Here is a 13,200-nt window from a genome sequence, read left to right as displayed (position 1 = left end):
AACCCTGGTGCTGTGAATTAAAAGGCGGGCACCAGAGAATATGTGGTCATGCATAGACTCTGGAATTTCTCGAAAACGTCCTCAAGCAACTGCACGTCTGTGTCCATGTAAAGCCATATGTACTCTCCTAAAGTGGAAATATTGAATTCCCGCCAGACATTCATGGCATGCTCATACTCTGTATGTGTTAAGGCATCGCCTTAACGGCGGAGAACGCAGTTATGTCGGGTAGCCTGGTTTCGTTGAGTTTCGCTGTACTATCCACATACTCATTTGGGAAAAGTCCCTTCCTAGTCACAAGTTGAAACTTTTCCTCATCAGGAAATGCAGCTCGAGTGATATGCATATGAATTTGTTTTCCTCAGCAGGCATATTAACACGTACCACTTCCTTGGAAGCATAGTCTACCAGATGCGCCACTAATAACGTGTCTGAGGAGAAATAATTGAGGAACCTTAAGCAAATATTCTGCTTATGTTCATGTTTATTCAACTGGGAGGGTAGGGGTCGGGACATGTTTTTGATCCAAACATAGTGATAATTATCACCTTCAGAGAAGAGCAGCATGTTTACAAGTAGCTCACGCTCACTGGCAAATTTTGAGAAATGGAGGGGACTGACTACAATATGCTTGTCTTGCTCATCTGACTTGCTTTTCTTCTCCAGGCCATAAACATGAACCAATATGCCGGTATTCTGCACCTCAAATTTAGGTATTTCCTAGATCTTGACGGAGAACTCTATACCATCAAAGTTATAACACCCACAAATATTATCACCTGTATCGTATGCACTCAGGCGCTCAGGATGATCTCTGTAATTGTACTTCCTTTTGTAAGCCAGGATTGACCATGTAAAAGAAGCCTGACCTTTTCTATTTTAGACATTAATACACGACCTCTTGTTAGCTACATCTTTAGGGAGCTTGATACAGCTTGACCCTCCATTTACAGGATCGTAGACAAGTGTATGGATGTCCAGATGTAGTATTCAGCTGAGTGCTTTAGCTGATCCTCTGACTTCCATCTTGGAAACATGGGTCGGTATAGCACTCAAGGTGGATTTATGAAACCACTCGGCGATTGATGTGCTCTGCGTTATCACGCCACCCCTCCCCTCCCCCCCCCCCCCAAAGATAATGAAGAGTTGTCTCTTCAACACCAGACTCAACTTCGAGGGGTGCGATAGTTCGATTCAAATCACTGAACTGCACTTAATGGCAGGATACTGCGAGTCGCCGGCCGCGGTGGTCTCGCGGTTCTAGGCGCGCAGTCCGGAACCGTGCGCCTGCTACGGTCGCAGGTTCGAATCCTGTCTCGGGCATGGATGTGTGTGATGTTCTTAGGTTAGTTAGGTTTAAGTAGTTCTAAGTTCTCGGGGACTGATGACCACAGCAGTTGAGTCCCATAGTGCTCAGGCCATTTTTTTTACTGCGAGTCATTGACTACCTTGAGGAGATCCGTTCCACAACAGGAAAGTACGCCCTTAGAAAACCAACAGAGCCACACTACCCCACTGCCGGATTCTCGATCCTGGTGAATGAGATTCACTCCTCAAAAGTGTCTGAAATCACCGAGTATTCTAACTGTGGTATAGTATCACTGACCTGATGCCCTTCACTAAAATGACAGGAGAGGGAACTGCCGCTAGCCATGGGTTCACTATCGTTAATACTATTACTACTACTAATACTACTAGGTTGAGCTGGCGATGCAGTATGATGTGTCATACGCCTTCAGTTGCGCAGTACCTGCTGGTGGTGGTGGGTCGATGGAGCCAGGGGTGAGGCGCCAGTGTCTAGTCAGTGGGAACAGCTGCAGGCAGAGTGTAGCGGATAATGCTGAGCCGAGGCTGCGGTCTCACCCTCAAATTGACCAGTCCACCACCAACTGCTGAGGTGTCAGTAGTCGTCTGTTGCCACTGCCTGCGTCCGCAGGTGATCAAGCGTGGGGCACAAGGGGGATGGGGGCCCAGTGATGGCTGACTCCATGATGCACAGATCCGGGTGGGATGAACCTCCTCCGATGACTTCGCTGTGATCAGCGCAACACATGGCTCTGCTCGTCATACTGGGGCTCTAATGACAGTGCATCGTGCCCCGACACATGCGCTGAGGCCATATGAGGCTTCACCTCTGTGAAAAATAAATAGCATCGTGTTATAGAGCATCTTTAAATAATTAATAGACTGATGTGGAAGTATGAATGATAAGAAGAATATCAAAGTTATAATAATAATCACCTTCTTCGTTCCTGGACCACAGCTCAGTCACAGCAGCCAGCTCTTCATCGTGAATTACAGGATTGAAGTCCCCATCCGCCACAATATGTGCTTTGATAAATGCCTCATTCTGTGTATTCGATTAATTAACCACACTGCATTACGATCTCAGTGCATTCAGCAGATATTTCAGCTGCGGAGAATGCAAATAAGAGCTCGGAACACTTTAGAAATATTCTGGCAAATAGCTGGATGAAGGATGGGAGTATTTTTTACAATGTTACTGGATGCGAAAATGTTTTCAACACTTATCATGCGGTTGATGAGATACTGCATCTCCCTCAAAGCCTACAAGCTTCTCCATGGTGAATGTTATATGCGAGAAGTTCTACATTGATGGTATTAACACTAGTGTTTCATACATTTAGCTTAGCTTCGTAAAAGCTTAATCGAATGTTTTACAAAGTCTTCAAATGATAAAACAAAGAATTTTACTATTTAGGAAAGGTGTACAGTGGAATAGATGAAATTGAAAGTCGCGCTATCGGTGGAATCGAGGGCTTATATGGTTGCTGAAAGTTTTGTAAATTATTCTACCTTGTTGCTGTAAAATTTTTACTTCGAATTCTCGAAATGTATAGTTATAATTAAATGTGAACACGTTTGTACTAAAGTGTTATATGTTACGAACTCTTCAGAGCTGGAATGACATGTGCAACAAAATAATAAAGCGATTAACGCTATATGGAAAGATAAAGCCCACTGTAAATTACTATTCTTTCGTTCTGCCACGAATGTAGCAGGATGGTGGAAAAAATTTCTCGAAATGCATAGATATAACTTTTGTACCGAAGTGTTATATGTTTCGAACTCTTTAGAGCTGGGGTTAATTATCTAATGTGTTTAATAGTCGCATGCATCGATACGTCTGAAAATGTTTTCTCGATGTTATGAAGCGTAACAACTGAAGAGCTTTGAAGGAACTCTTTGTTCATCGCTGTTAAGAACACCTGCCTATGTTCCCTAGCAGTGCATCATCGCCTTTGTTTACGTCTTTCCCGTTTTGAGAAAGATAAACAAATGATTCAAATGGCTCTGAGCACTATGGGACTTAGCTTCTGAGGTCATAAGTCCCCTAGAACTTAGAACTAGTTAAACCTAACTAACCTAAGGACATCACACACATCCATGCCTGAGGCAGGATTCGAACCTGCGAACGTAGCGGCCGCGCGGTTCCAGACTGTAGAGCCTACAACCACTCGGCCACTCCGACCGGCAAAGATAAACATCTCAACCCTTTCAAGGAGTTAGTGATGCCTTTGTTGTCCCTATTATGAAAGCATTCTCACACTCCACAGGTAGCTGTTTGTGCCATGGTGCCAGTGGGACTCGAAACGGGAGAGTCCTTTGTTATTAGAGGTACCGGCCAGGTCGGATGTCTGCCAGCGCCAGTGGAACTGTAAGCGGGTGAGGTTTTACTCTTGGAGGTATCAGTGTGGTCCGATGCCCAGGTGGCTGAGACGGAGTGGGGAGGCAGAGGCACAATCTACGCATCACGACTGAGCTGCACAATCATGTGAGGCATCCTCTAACAGTGAACTCGCGAACTAGCTTCATTTTTTGGTCTGCAAGATTGGAGGTAGCATTTATTTGCTGGACCATACTCTTCTTCTTCATATGTTCAAACATTAATGCTCGCTTCCATTCTTCATGTAGGACGCTATGGGTGCACTCCTCGGCAGAATTAGTTCATGTAATACAGCTATAACAACTCCCACCGTCTGGCACCAACATTTCCTCATGCCCCTTCCACATCGACAACAGAACAAGCACTGATATCTCAGCCTCTTATGGTGGTAACATCGTATTAAGCCACTACTGCTGTAGGTATATATCAAATTTAAACAAATTTCGATAAATTCGTACAAATTTAAACAAATTGTATTGAAATTTAGCTATATTACATGCACTCATTCAGCCGAGGAGTGCACCCATAAACTCGAACATGAAGAATGGAAGCGAGCATTAATGTCTGAACATATGAAGAAGAAGAGTATGGTCCTGGAAATAAATGCTTTGTATAACACAATGCATGGAAACATGTGTCCCAGCTCCCACCACACAAGAGACAACTGCCTCCGATCCTGCAGACCGAAGAACTGAACAAATTCGTGAGTTCACCATTAGAGGGTGCTGCGATAGGTCAATCAATCGTGCAGCTCTGTCGTGCTGCGCATAGTGTGTTCAGAGTGTGTTGCTGCCTCTCCACTTCGTCTCAGCTACCTGTGCATCAGAATGCGATGATACCTCCAAGAGTAAATCCTCGCCCGTCTTCAGTTCCACTGGCGCTGGCAGTCATCCGACGGGGCCGGTACCTACTGAACTAAGGACTCTCCCGTTTTTAGTCCCACTGGCACAGTGGCAGAAACAGCTACCTGTGGAGTGTGAGAATTCTTTCATAACGAGGACAACAAAGACATCACTAACTCCTTAAAAGGGTTGAGATGTTTATCTTTCCCAAAACAGGAACAACGTAAACAAAGGCGATGATCCACTGCTAGGGAACATAGGCAGGTGTTCTTAACAGCGATGAACAAAGAGCTCCTTTACAGCTCTTCAGTTGTTACGCTTCGTAACATCGAGAAAATATTTTCAGACATATCGATGCATGCGACTATTAAACACGTTAGATATTTAACCCCAGCTCTAAAGAGCTCGAAACATATAACACTCCAGTACAAAAGTTATAACTATGCATTTCGAGAAAATTTTTTCCATCATCTGGCTACATTCGTGGCAGAACTAAAGGAATGTATTAAGAAATAAATAATTTTGTTTAAAGTCATATCAAGTGTACCAATGTCACGTCTCCTTTACGTAAGCTGTTCATCTTGTTGTTTCCTTGTTAGCCCAACCATAGCGGTTCCATGCTCACAAGTCCGATAATTAGTGTTCCCTTTTTATTTAAAACATATTCTTTAGAATGGTTATTGTGTTCAGGAATGTTGCGGCAAGCTGCTCTTATTCGCAGTGTTCGCACACTTTTTACTTTATTTTAATATTTGATACGTGTGAACAATCCCTGGATCATATTAATAATTGCACCACATTTTTTTGAGTGACATTACAATGAATGTTCTTTTGAGTTTTTCTGATGACTAAATTAATTATATTTCCAACTCGGTCGGACCTCTTGTTTATCGTGTGGCTGGAGTTGGTGGCTACCCAATCTTTTACTTTGATTTTAATGTTAGATAGCATTTCCATTTGTGTGTGTCTCTTTCAGCCATCAGGATATAGTTCAGGGCTCACTCATTTCATAAACACCACTTAAGTGCTCGTCAGTTACAGCGCCTATAATTATGTGCATCTGTTCGATGATCCGTCCTGGAAGCTTGGAATGAGCTGCACTTTTCCAGTAGCATGATACCCTCCGTTGTTCCAACCAACAATAACTTGCTGCTAGAAGGGGAACTAATTATTTAACATAATCTGTATAGAATCTTACATAGATATCATCAGGTTCAGATTCTTATCAACTGTTGAGCAATTTTCGATGATTTTCGATTCATCTATCACTTATTTCAGTATCTTCCTTTCCTGCGATGGTTTAAAGAATCATAATAGGATCTCTTGCAGTGAAACAATTTAGAAAACTGTCCACAGTATACCTATCTCCCCTCTGTCATCTGCAGTTTCGGTGCCGTTATGGTCACCGAATGACTGGCTAGATGATTTTCATCCGATTACGAACTTAAGGTAAGACGAAAACTTTTAAGGTTTTTTATTATACGGTTTGGCAAAATTTTTCAGTGGAGCTGACACAGTCAATGTGACTTCGTTTAACTTTTGTTCACCCACAAGTTTTTGAGTTTACTCAAATCTGTGATTAGGTTCTCCTTCTTTTGTAAGAGCTTTCTAACACAGCTACTGGACCACGTTGGGTTTTCCCATTTCTTAAAACCTTGCTTGGCATACACAAGTTTATGGAGCACTGAAAAATGCTTTTGAATTGTATCCATTCGTGCTCCCCATCTTTGTAACCAGAACTGAATACGATATGTTGATATTGTAATATACTTTTAACTTCTACAACCAATGATTGTGCATATTGTCATGTTACAGAGGCATACCATGCAAGAGACACTGGAGACGATGGCATTTGTAGAACGTTTTCTGTCAGGGTGCTCGACTTCCGCCGGACTCGAGATGGCTTCCTGACTGCCTGCTTTTGAGTCTTCACCACCAGTCCTCGTCTGGGAAACAGAAGCCACAGCGGTAGAGGAGGAAGGCAGTAAGGCGTTCACCACACGACTCAACAAGCCTTTGCCAGCGGCGGTCTCCTCTGTGGGTGGCACCTGCAAAAATAACGGCATGTTAACATATAGACTTGGTCGACGTCACAGACTTGTAGAAGACGTTCAGTCCATCTGATATGTATGCAGTGTTAATGAGATGATTCTTACCTGGACGAGATGACATTTTGTTTAAAACTGAGGTAATGGCCATAACATTTGAGAATTATATTTTGGATAAATGGCAGCATTGGTCGTAAATATTGAAATCCAGTGAGGTCACTGTAGGTCGGATGGGCAACTGCTAGGGTTACAAGATAGGCTCTTCTGTAAATTAAAAAAAAACTATTTTGTGTAGTAAAAGTGAAGATATCTGTTGGAAGTAGGAAATGTTGTGTTATTGTGATATGGGTCTACAACGTTCGAATAATTTGCACTGAAGAGGGTAACAAAGTGATCGAAATCGATCTGTAATATAAAGATTTCAGTATTTACGATGTGTGCTGCCATTCATTAAAAATATATTGACAATGATACGGTCGTGGTGAACAGGTTCCCAACAGAATTGGACATCAAAATTTGAGAATTACAAGTATTGCAGCGCGGCACGCCATGAATTGTCAAATACCCGTATCATAAGCCATAATATCACGAGAAATCATTAATCTTGGCAATACTGCGAAATATTAAGGCGGCCTGTATTAATTTATCGATACTATGTGTATTCTATTAATATCTGGAACCATGAACAAATATTGTTTGCCTCTAGAGAAGCAAATGTGAAACACAACTAATAAAATTATTCTACGTAGTTGTGGATAGAAATAGCTTGAAATACGCATCAAATACGAAAAATCAAGAAGACGAATAATGGGAGACACATTGTCAGTAACGATGTTCGCTGGAATGGAAGTACAGCAATAATAAGCTATTAAGAGTTAGTAAAGGCGATTACGGCTCAGATTAAGTAATAGCTGGCTTAAAATGAAGGGCGCCAAAATGATAAGTATATGAGTAGAATTTTATGACTGATTCATATACAAATATTACTGTCGGTTTTCAAAAGCTGACGATTAATATTACTGATAAAATATTACAAATTTTTAATGGCCAAGTTCAAAGAAATAGGCAAAATTCAGCGCAGAGATGAAGGGATATATTAAACAGCGGGAGACCAGATGATGAAGTGGAGGGGAAGATTACACTCGCCACAAAGCCACACTCCAGGAAAATCGGATTTGAGTGATTTCAGTTACATGCCTTTTTAGTCTTTTCGGTTATACCTGAATCATGACTACGGTTGCCAACTTTATAGAGGCAAATAACATATATTAAGGAGAGGTGGATAAAAAGTACAGATATTTCTACAAATGAAGTACTTTCTAAAACTTATATAATTGTTTACCTAAATATAAATTTTTCGTACTTCTGGCATTAAACATGGACTTCTGGTTGAATTTAAAAGGTTAATAACTGGAAGTCCATTATAAATTTATGTTTATATATATCGACAGTAACTTTAAATTTGTCTCTCTCTTTCTTCCCGCTGCTTTACACACCTCACCCATAATTCCCTGCAAGGGGGGTATGAACGGACAGCATAGAAGGTACATTTTTATAATTGACTGAAGATTTAATCACTTGCTTTTTAAGAATGTAGTGTCACTTGTTGGAAGTGTTTTTGTCATTCGTTAATTTTCTTCGATTTTTTAGCTAGAATAGTTTCAGAATACGAATCATCCTGACAGATATTGTAAACCACATTGAATATATTTTTAGGATCACTTTATATCCAGTCATATGATTGCTTCCATTCCCACGCCACTGAGTGTTTCGAAATTTTGATGCAGACCCAAGCTTCACTATTAAGTAAATGCCCATTCATAACGTAACTGAACTATGGGCTACTTATTGGCACTCGTTAAGAAAGAAATATCGGAATGACAATGAAAGGGACGACAGGTGATAACAGAGTGCAGTCAACAATAATAATTTAACAGAGTCAAAACCGGAGGTGCCGGGTGTCAGGTGAATTCAATTTTCGCTCCTAGTGGCTGAGAGGACGCGAATGTCCTTACTGATTGTTTACAGTAATATGTACAGATAGTTTTTAATGTACCAAAGTGTCAATGTGAGTAGTACTTCTTCGTGCCTGTGAAATACCATACTTGCTTCCTTTCAGAGAGTGTAGAATGTAAGCAATTTGTGTGCATGGGTGTTATTTGTAAATACGAAGATACAGGTAGTAACAATTTTCTGTAGAATATATATACCTTCCACACAAGTAGATGGCTGAATAAGTGTTTAATGGCTAGAGTCAAATGATTTTTAATTACTGGACATCATTACACCTTTTCAGTAAAACGAAATGCAGTTGTTATAATATCAGATATCTATGATATTGTTGAAACTGATGTGCGTAAGTGGTTTGACACTTTGGATTACTGTGATTATAATACTGATAACATCCCACACATCAATAAAAAGAAAGTGTATTTAATGACAGATGAGTTATCAGTACAGATAATTGCTGAACTCATTGGAGTGAGGTCAAAAAGGAACACTCTCAAAACTGTCTTGGAGCGCATAATGCATAAAGCAAAATATACTTGTTGGGACTAATCATACTGCAAAATTAAGTGAGAAATATTTAATGCGGTCAAAGCCACACACAGCCTCGACGAAAAGCAAATTAGCACTTTGATAAAAGACAATAAGCATTTCATATTTGACGATAAAGTGAGAAGAGTGGCTTTTGGCCACAACCATGTGAGAACTGATGATGACTGATTTCATTTAAAGTGTCTATAACAACGTTTGTAGAAAAATGTAGAAAAAAATGTAAATCTGTTAAAAATATGTATGTGACAATCAGAACCACGAGGGCCTAAAAACGCAACCTCGTCGATTTTGAGATTGCGATATGTAAGCATTCTGTTGACATGTATTGATCTTATGGTGACCCAGATCTATCTGTGTCGTAGGTCCACGCTGTATATATGAACATTGACGAAAAGCTGTTTCTCTGATATTCGCTTCAGTATGGGTCTAATAACGATGTGCTTTGAGCCCTTATTTTTCTCAGGGCCTCATATCTATATACCTGTAGAAACTGTAATACAAATATTGTAAAAAGCTGTAAAAATGTAAATAGTGCAAATACATGGAAAACACAGAAAGTAAAACATTATATGATAAAACACTGTATATTTTATGTCTGAGGTATATTTAGTTTTGGTTTCTTGCCCACCCATTCCGTCTGTAGTTTGCTTCAGACAACATAACGTTAGCGAGTCTCACACACACTCTCTCTCTCTCTCTTCACACAGCCGGCTGAGCTGTGTGTCTCTTATTAGCAGAGGTGAGGCATGCAGGGATAACTTCCCACACTGCATTGCGCTTTCTATCTTGGAGCAGTCGGGCCCCACATTGACGCCACTAGCACTCATATTGCATGTATGTGTGTTACTGATGGGAAAAGCTCGGGAACTCAAGTATTTATACTTTTTTCTGAACATGTTAACATTTAATGGTGAGGCAGAGTTGGAGAGATGTGACATTTACTGTGGGAATTTTTGTCCACGCTGCTATGTGACACGAAATTTATTCATGAGGCAGAGAAAATATTTTAATTTAAATGACAAAAAGTACTGTATTTACGTAGGTATGTGCAGAATATGTATTTCATTGCCCCTTCCCCCCAGTAGCGTATAGGGTAATGGTGCTCACTCTGTAAGCTGGTCATAATTCTTCATTGACCACGAGTCCTTCAACTGACTTTCACTCATACCTGCGCATTTTCTTAAGTGCAGCCTCCATTCCATTTTCTTAAATTATGATCCTTACCGTTATCTTAAGTGGTGATTCATTTTGTTTTTTAAAACGATGACCCATTCCGTTTTTTTTATACGGTGACCAGTTCCCTTTTCTTAAATGGTGACCTATTCCATTTTCTTATATAGTGACCCGTTCCAGTTCTTTAAACGGTTACCCATTCTGTTTTTTAAAGGATAATCCATTCCATTTTTTAAAACAGCGAACCGTTTCGTTTTTTAGACAGTAATTTTCTTAAATGGTGATTCATTTCATTTTTTTTTAATGGTGACCGGTTCTTTTTTCTTTCAAGTGACCAATACTGGTTTTTTCAAATAGTGACCTGTTCTATTTCTTTAAACTTTAACCTGTTCCATTTTTTAAACAGCGACCAGTTCCATTTCGTCAAACCGCGTTCCCTTCTGTTTTCCTAAACAGTGACCTGTTGCGTTTTGTTAAATGGTCACCCGTTCTTATTCTTGGTCACCGAGGGAAATGGAGGTCAGCTAGGAGGGGAAAGATTGTCGACCATGCAGGTGTGTGTGTGTGTGTGTGTGTGTGTGTGTGTGTGTGTGTGTGTGTGTGTGTGTGTGTGTGTGCAGAGAGAGAGAAACAGGCAGGAGAAATGAGTACTTTCTAAGAGAAAGATAGTATGTGTGTAAGGAATACTGTATTTGATGTATGATATACAGAGAGAAATGTTTACTTCGTATGAGAGATCAGAAATGTAAGAGGCACAATGATAGTCCTCGGCTCTAGTTCGGTGCTTACTACCGTCCCTTGTCCAATTTTTGTAGCGCTGTCTCGTTCGGTTTTAGGAAATCAAGCGAAGTACACGTTTGGTGACACCGTCTCTGGTGGGCCGAGTGAATTTACACTCACGATGTTCTGACTGAATAATTTCAATGCTTATTAACCCTGAAACGGCGAGACGTATAGAATTTTTGTCTTAACACTTATTTCTCGGCACAACGTTTCCTGCAACACCGTTACAAGCTTTTGCGACGGTATCTGACCACCGTGTGTACAGAGAGGCCTGTGCAAGTCCGCGCAGTTCAGAGGCAAGTAGCAATTTCAGTCAGTATTACGACGATTAAATACAGAGGCATGTGTGTATGTTAAACAATGTGGAGGTAAGCATCTTTGACTTCCAATGATATAATGAAAATTTCAGACCATTTTTACGGATTATTTAAATACTTCATTGTGATGGGTTGGAAGAGGAACGGGAGAGAGTAGGGCACAAAGCACAATAGAGCGGGTTCTACCATCTTAGTTTTATAAATTAATTTACTTATTTATTGGATGCCTCATTTTAACACTTTGCTGCGATTGGTTGGATATAATGGGGAGGTGATGTGGAGAGTATTTTTAATTTAACTTAGTTAAATTTAACACAATTGAGCTAGTTCCGCCATCTTGGATTTTCGAATGTCTCTACACTTTTAATATTTCACTGTGATTGGTTGGAAAGAGGGGAGAGGATATGAAAAAGTATGTGGCTTGTTGATGTCACTGACGAGGAAAATGACGTCACTGGCAAGACTGTCCATGCATTTAGGGACCTGCACTAACATTTGCACGTTTCAACATGAAACCGCCGCGATCTTGGAATGTGATGTCAGTGGTAGCTCATATTTGAATATCTCATACAAGTGTAAAGGATTCTGAATGCCACATAGCAGTTCTAAGTTTAATGGCTGTCTGAATAACCACAACTGACGTTTGTGATTTTATAGAAAAAATTTATATGGAGAACTGCACATATTATTAGAATCATCTAAGCCAGACTAAAAAAAGGTAATCTCAAGGTGTGCTTGTTTGTAATGCGGAGCGACTGGTCCATCAGCTCCAAAGAGTCGTCTGAACCCTGGCTGCCAGTTTTGTGTGCATCTCAGCTATCATTGGAACAGGGAAACCATCCAGGCTCGACAGATAAAGGAAATGGCCGTGTGGTTGAGCATGGAATTTCTGAAGTCCAATAATAGACACAAGCATACGACGGTGACTAACGCTGATTACCAAGAATAGCGAAAAACTGACGGGATACAAAATTCGAATGAACGATCATTACTAGTACTAGTTAAGCTAAAATAGAACCACGTGCAGCAGCGAAAGAAAATTTCGAACAGGAATTTCTCGTGCAAAGAGGTAACCAACTCGACGAAAACTGTAGGAACTGTTATAAAATACGGAATTCGATAATTTACTAGAAAATTAACACTGGTGAAAAACACAACGCAAGGCGTCAATGGATAACGCTTCTCCAGCGCTACTGAATGGTGTTAAGAGATCTGCAACGCATTTTTGTTAATAAGCCATGAATGCAGTATACTGTTAATGAACTTCAGTTATTCATTCCTAAGTGGTCCATACATATTATAAAATGGATGTACAAATGTATGTATGTATTTTCCCTATATCCTCCTAAATCACTGGACAATTTTAACCAGAATTGGTGCATATATCACTTGTCTGAAGGGAATCGTAGCGGGGATAAGATCCAGCTACCTATCAAAGGGGTAGGGGTGAAAAAGAAATGTAGCCCACCACGCGAAAATACCCAGGCTATATTAATACAGTATTTGAGAATGCAACAAAGTTTACACATGATTTCAAACATTTAAGAAATTTTTGCCTCGCTGACAATCCCCTCGCTGACTACGTTTTCGCTGTTCATTCAGTAAAACTGTCGAATCAGACATGACGTTTTAGTTTGTTACTTTTTTTTGACGACACATTTTGCAGACACTATTCACATATACCGTCGAATGTACCTACAAAATTAACAATGTACGACCTGTAGTTCAAGAGGCATGACAAACACAAACACGCACAAAAGCAAATAGTAAGTATTAATACTAACACCGCT

General features: G+C 40.3%; 1 protein-coding gene across 1 annotated transcript in view; it reads right to left on the bottom strand.

Moving 5' to 3' along the window:
* The window catches only part of LOC126355558 (uncharacterized), an 88,987-nt gene that overhangs the window by 19,418 nt on the left and 56,369 nt on the right, over positions 1–13,200 (bottom strand). Inside the window, exon 7 of the mRNA XM_050005918.1 lies at positions 6,354–6,578. Within this exon, the coding sequence (XP_049861875.1) occupies positions 6,354–6,578 (225 nt within the window). The remainder of the gene's footprint in view (positions 1–6,353; positions 6,579–13,200) is intronic.

This window comes from Schistocerca gregaria, chromosome 3, assembly GCF_023897955.1.
Source record: "Schistocerca gregaria isolate iqSchGreg1 chromosome 3, iqSchGreg1.2, whole genome shotgun sequence".
NCBI lineage: Eukaryota > Metazoa > Arthropoda > Insecta > Orthoptera > Acrididae > Schistocerca > Schistocerca gregaria.
The sequence above is the reverse complement of the archived record's forward strand: the minus strand, read 5'-3'. Positions and strand labels throughout refer to the sequence as shown.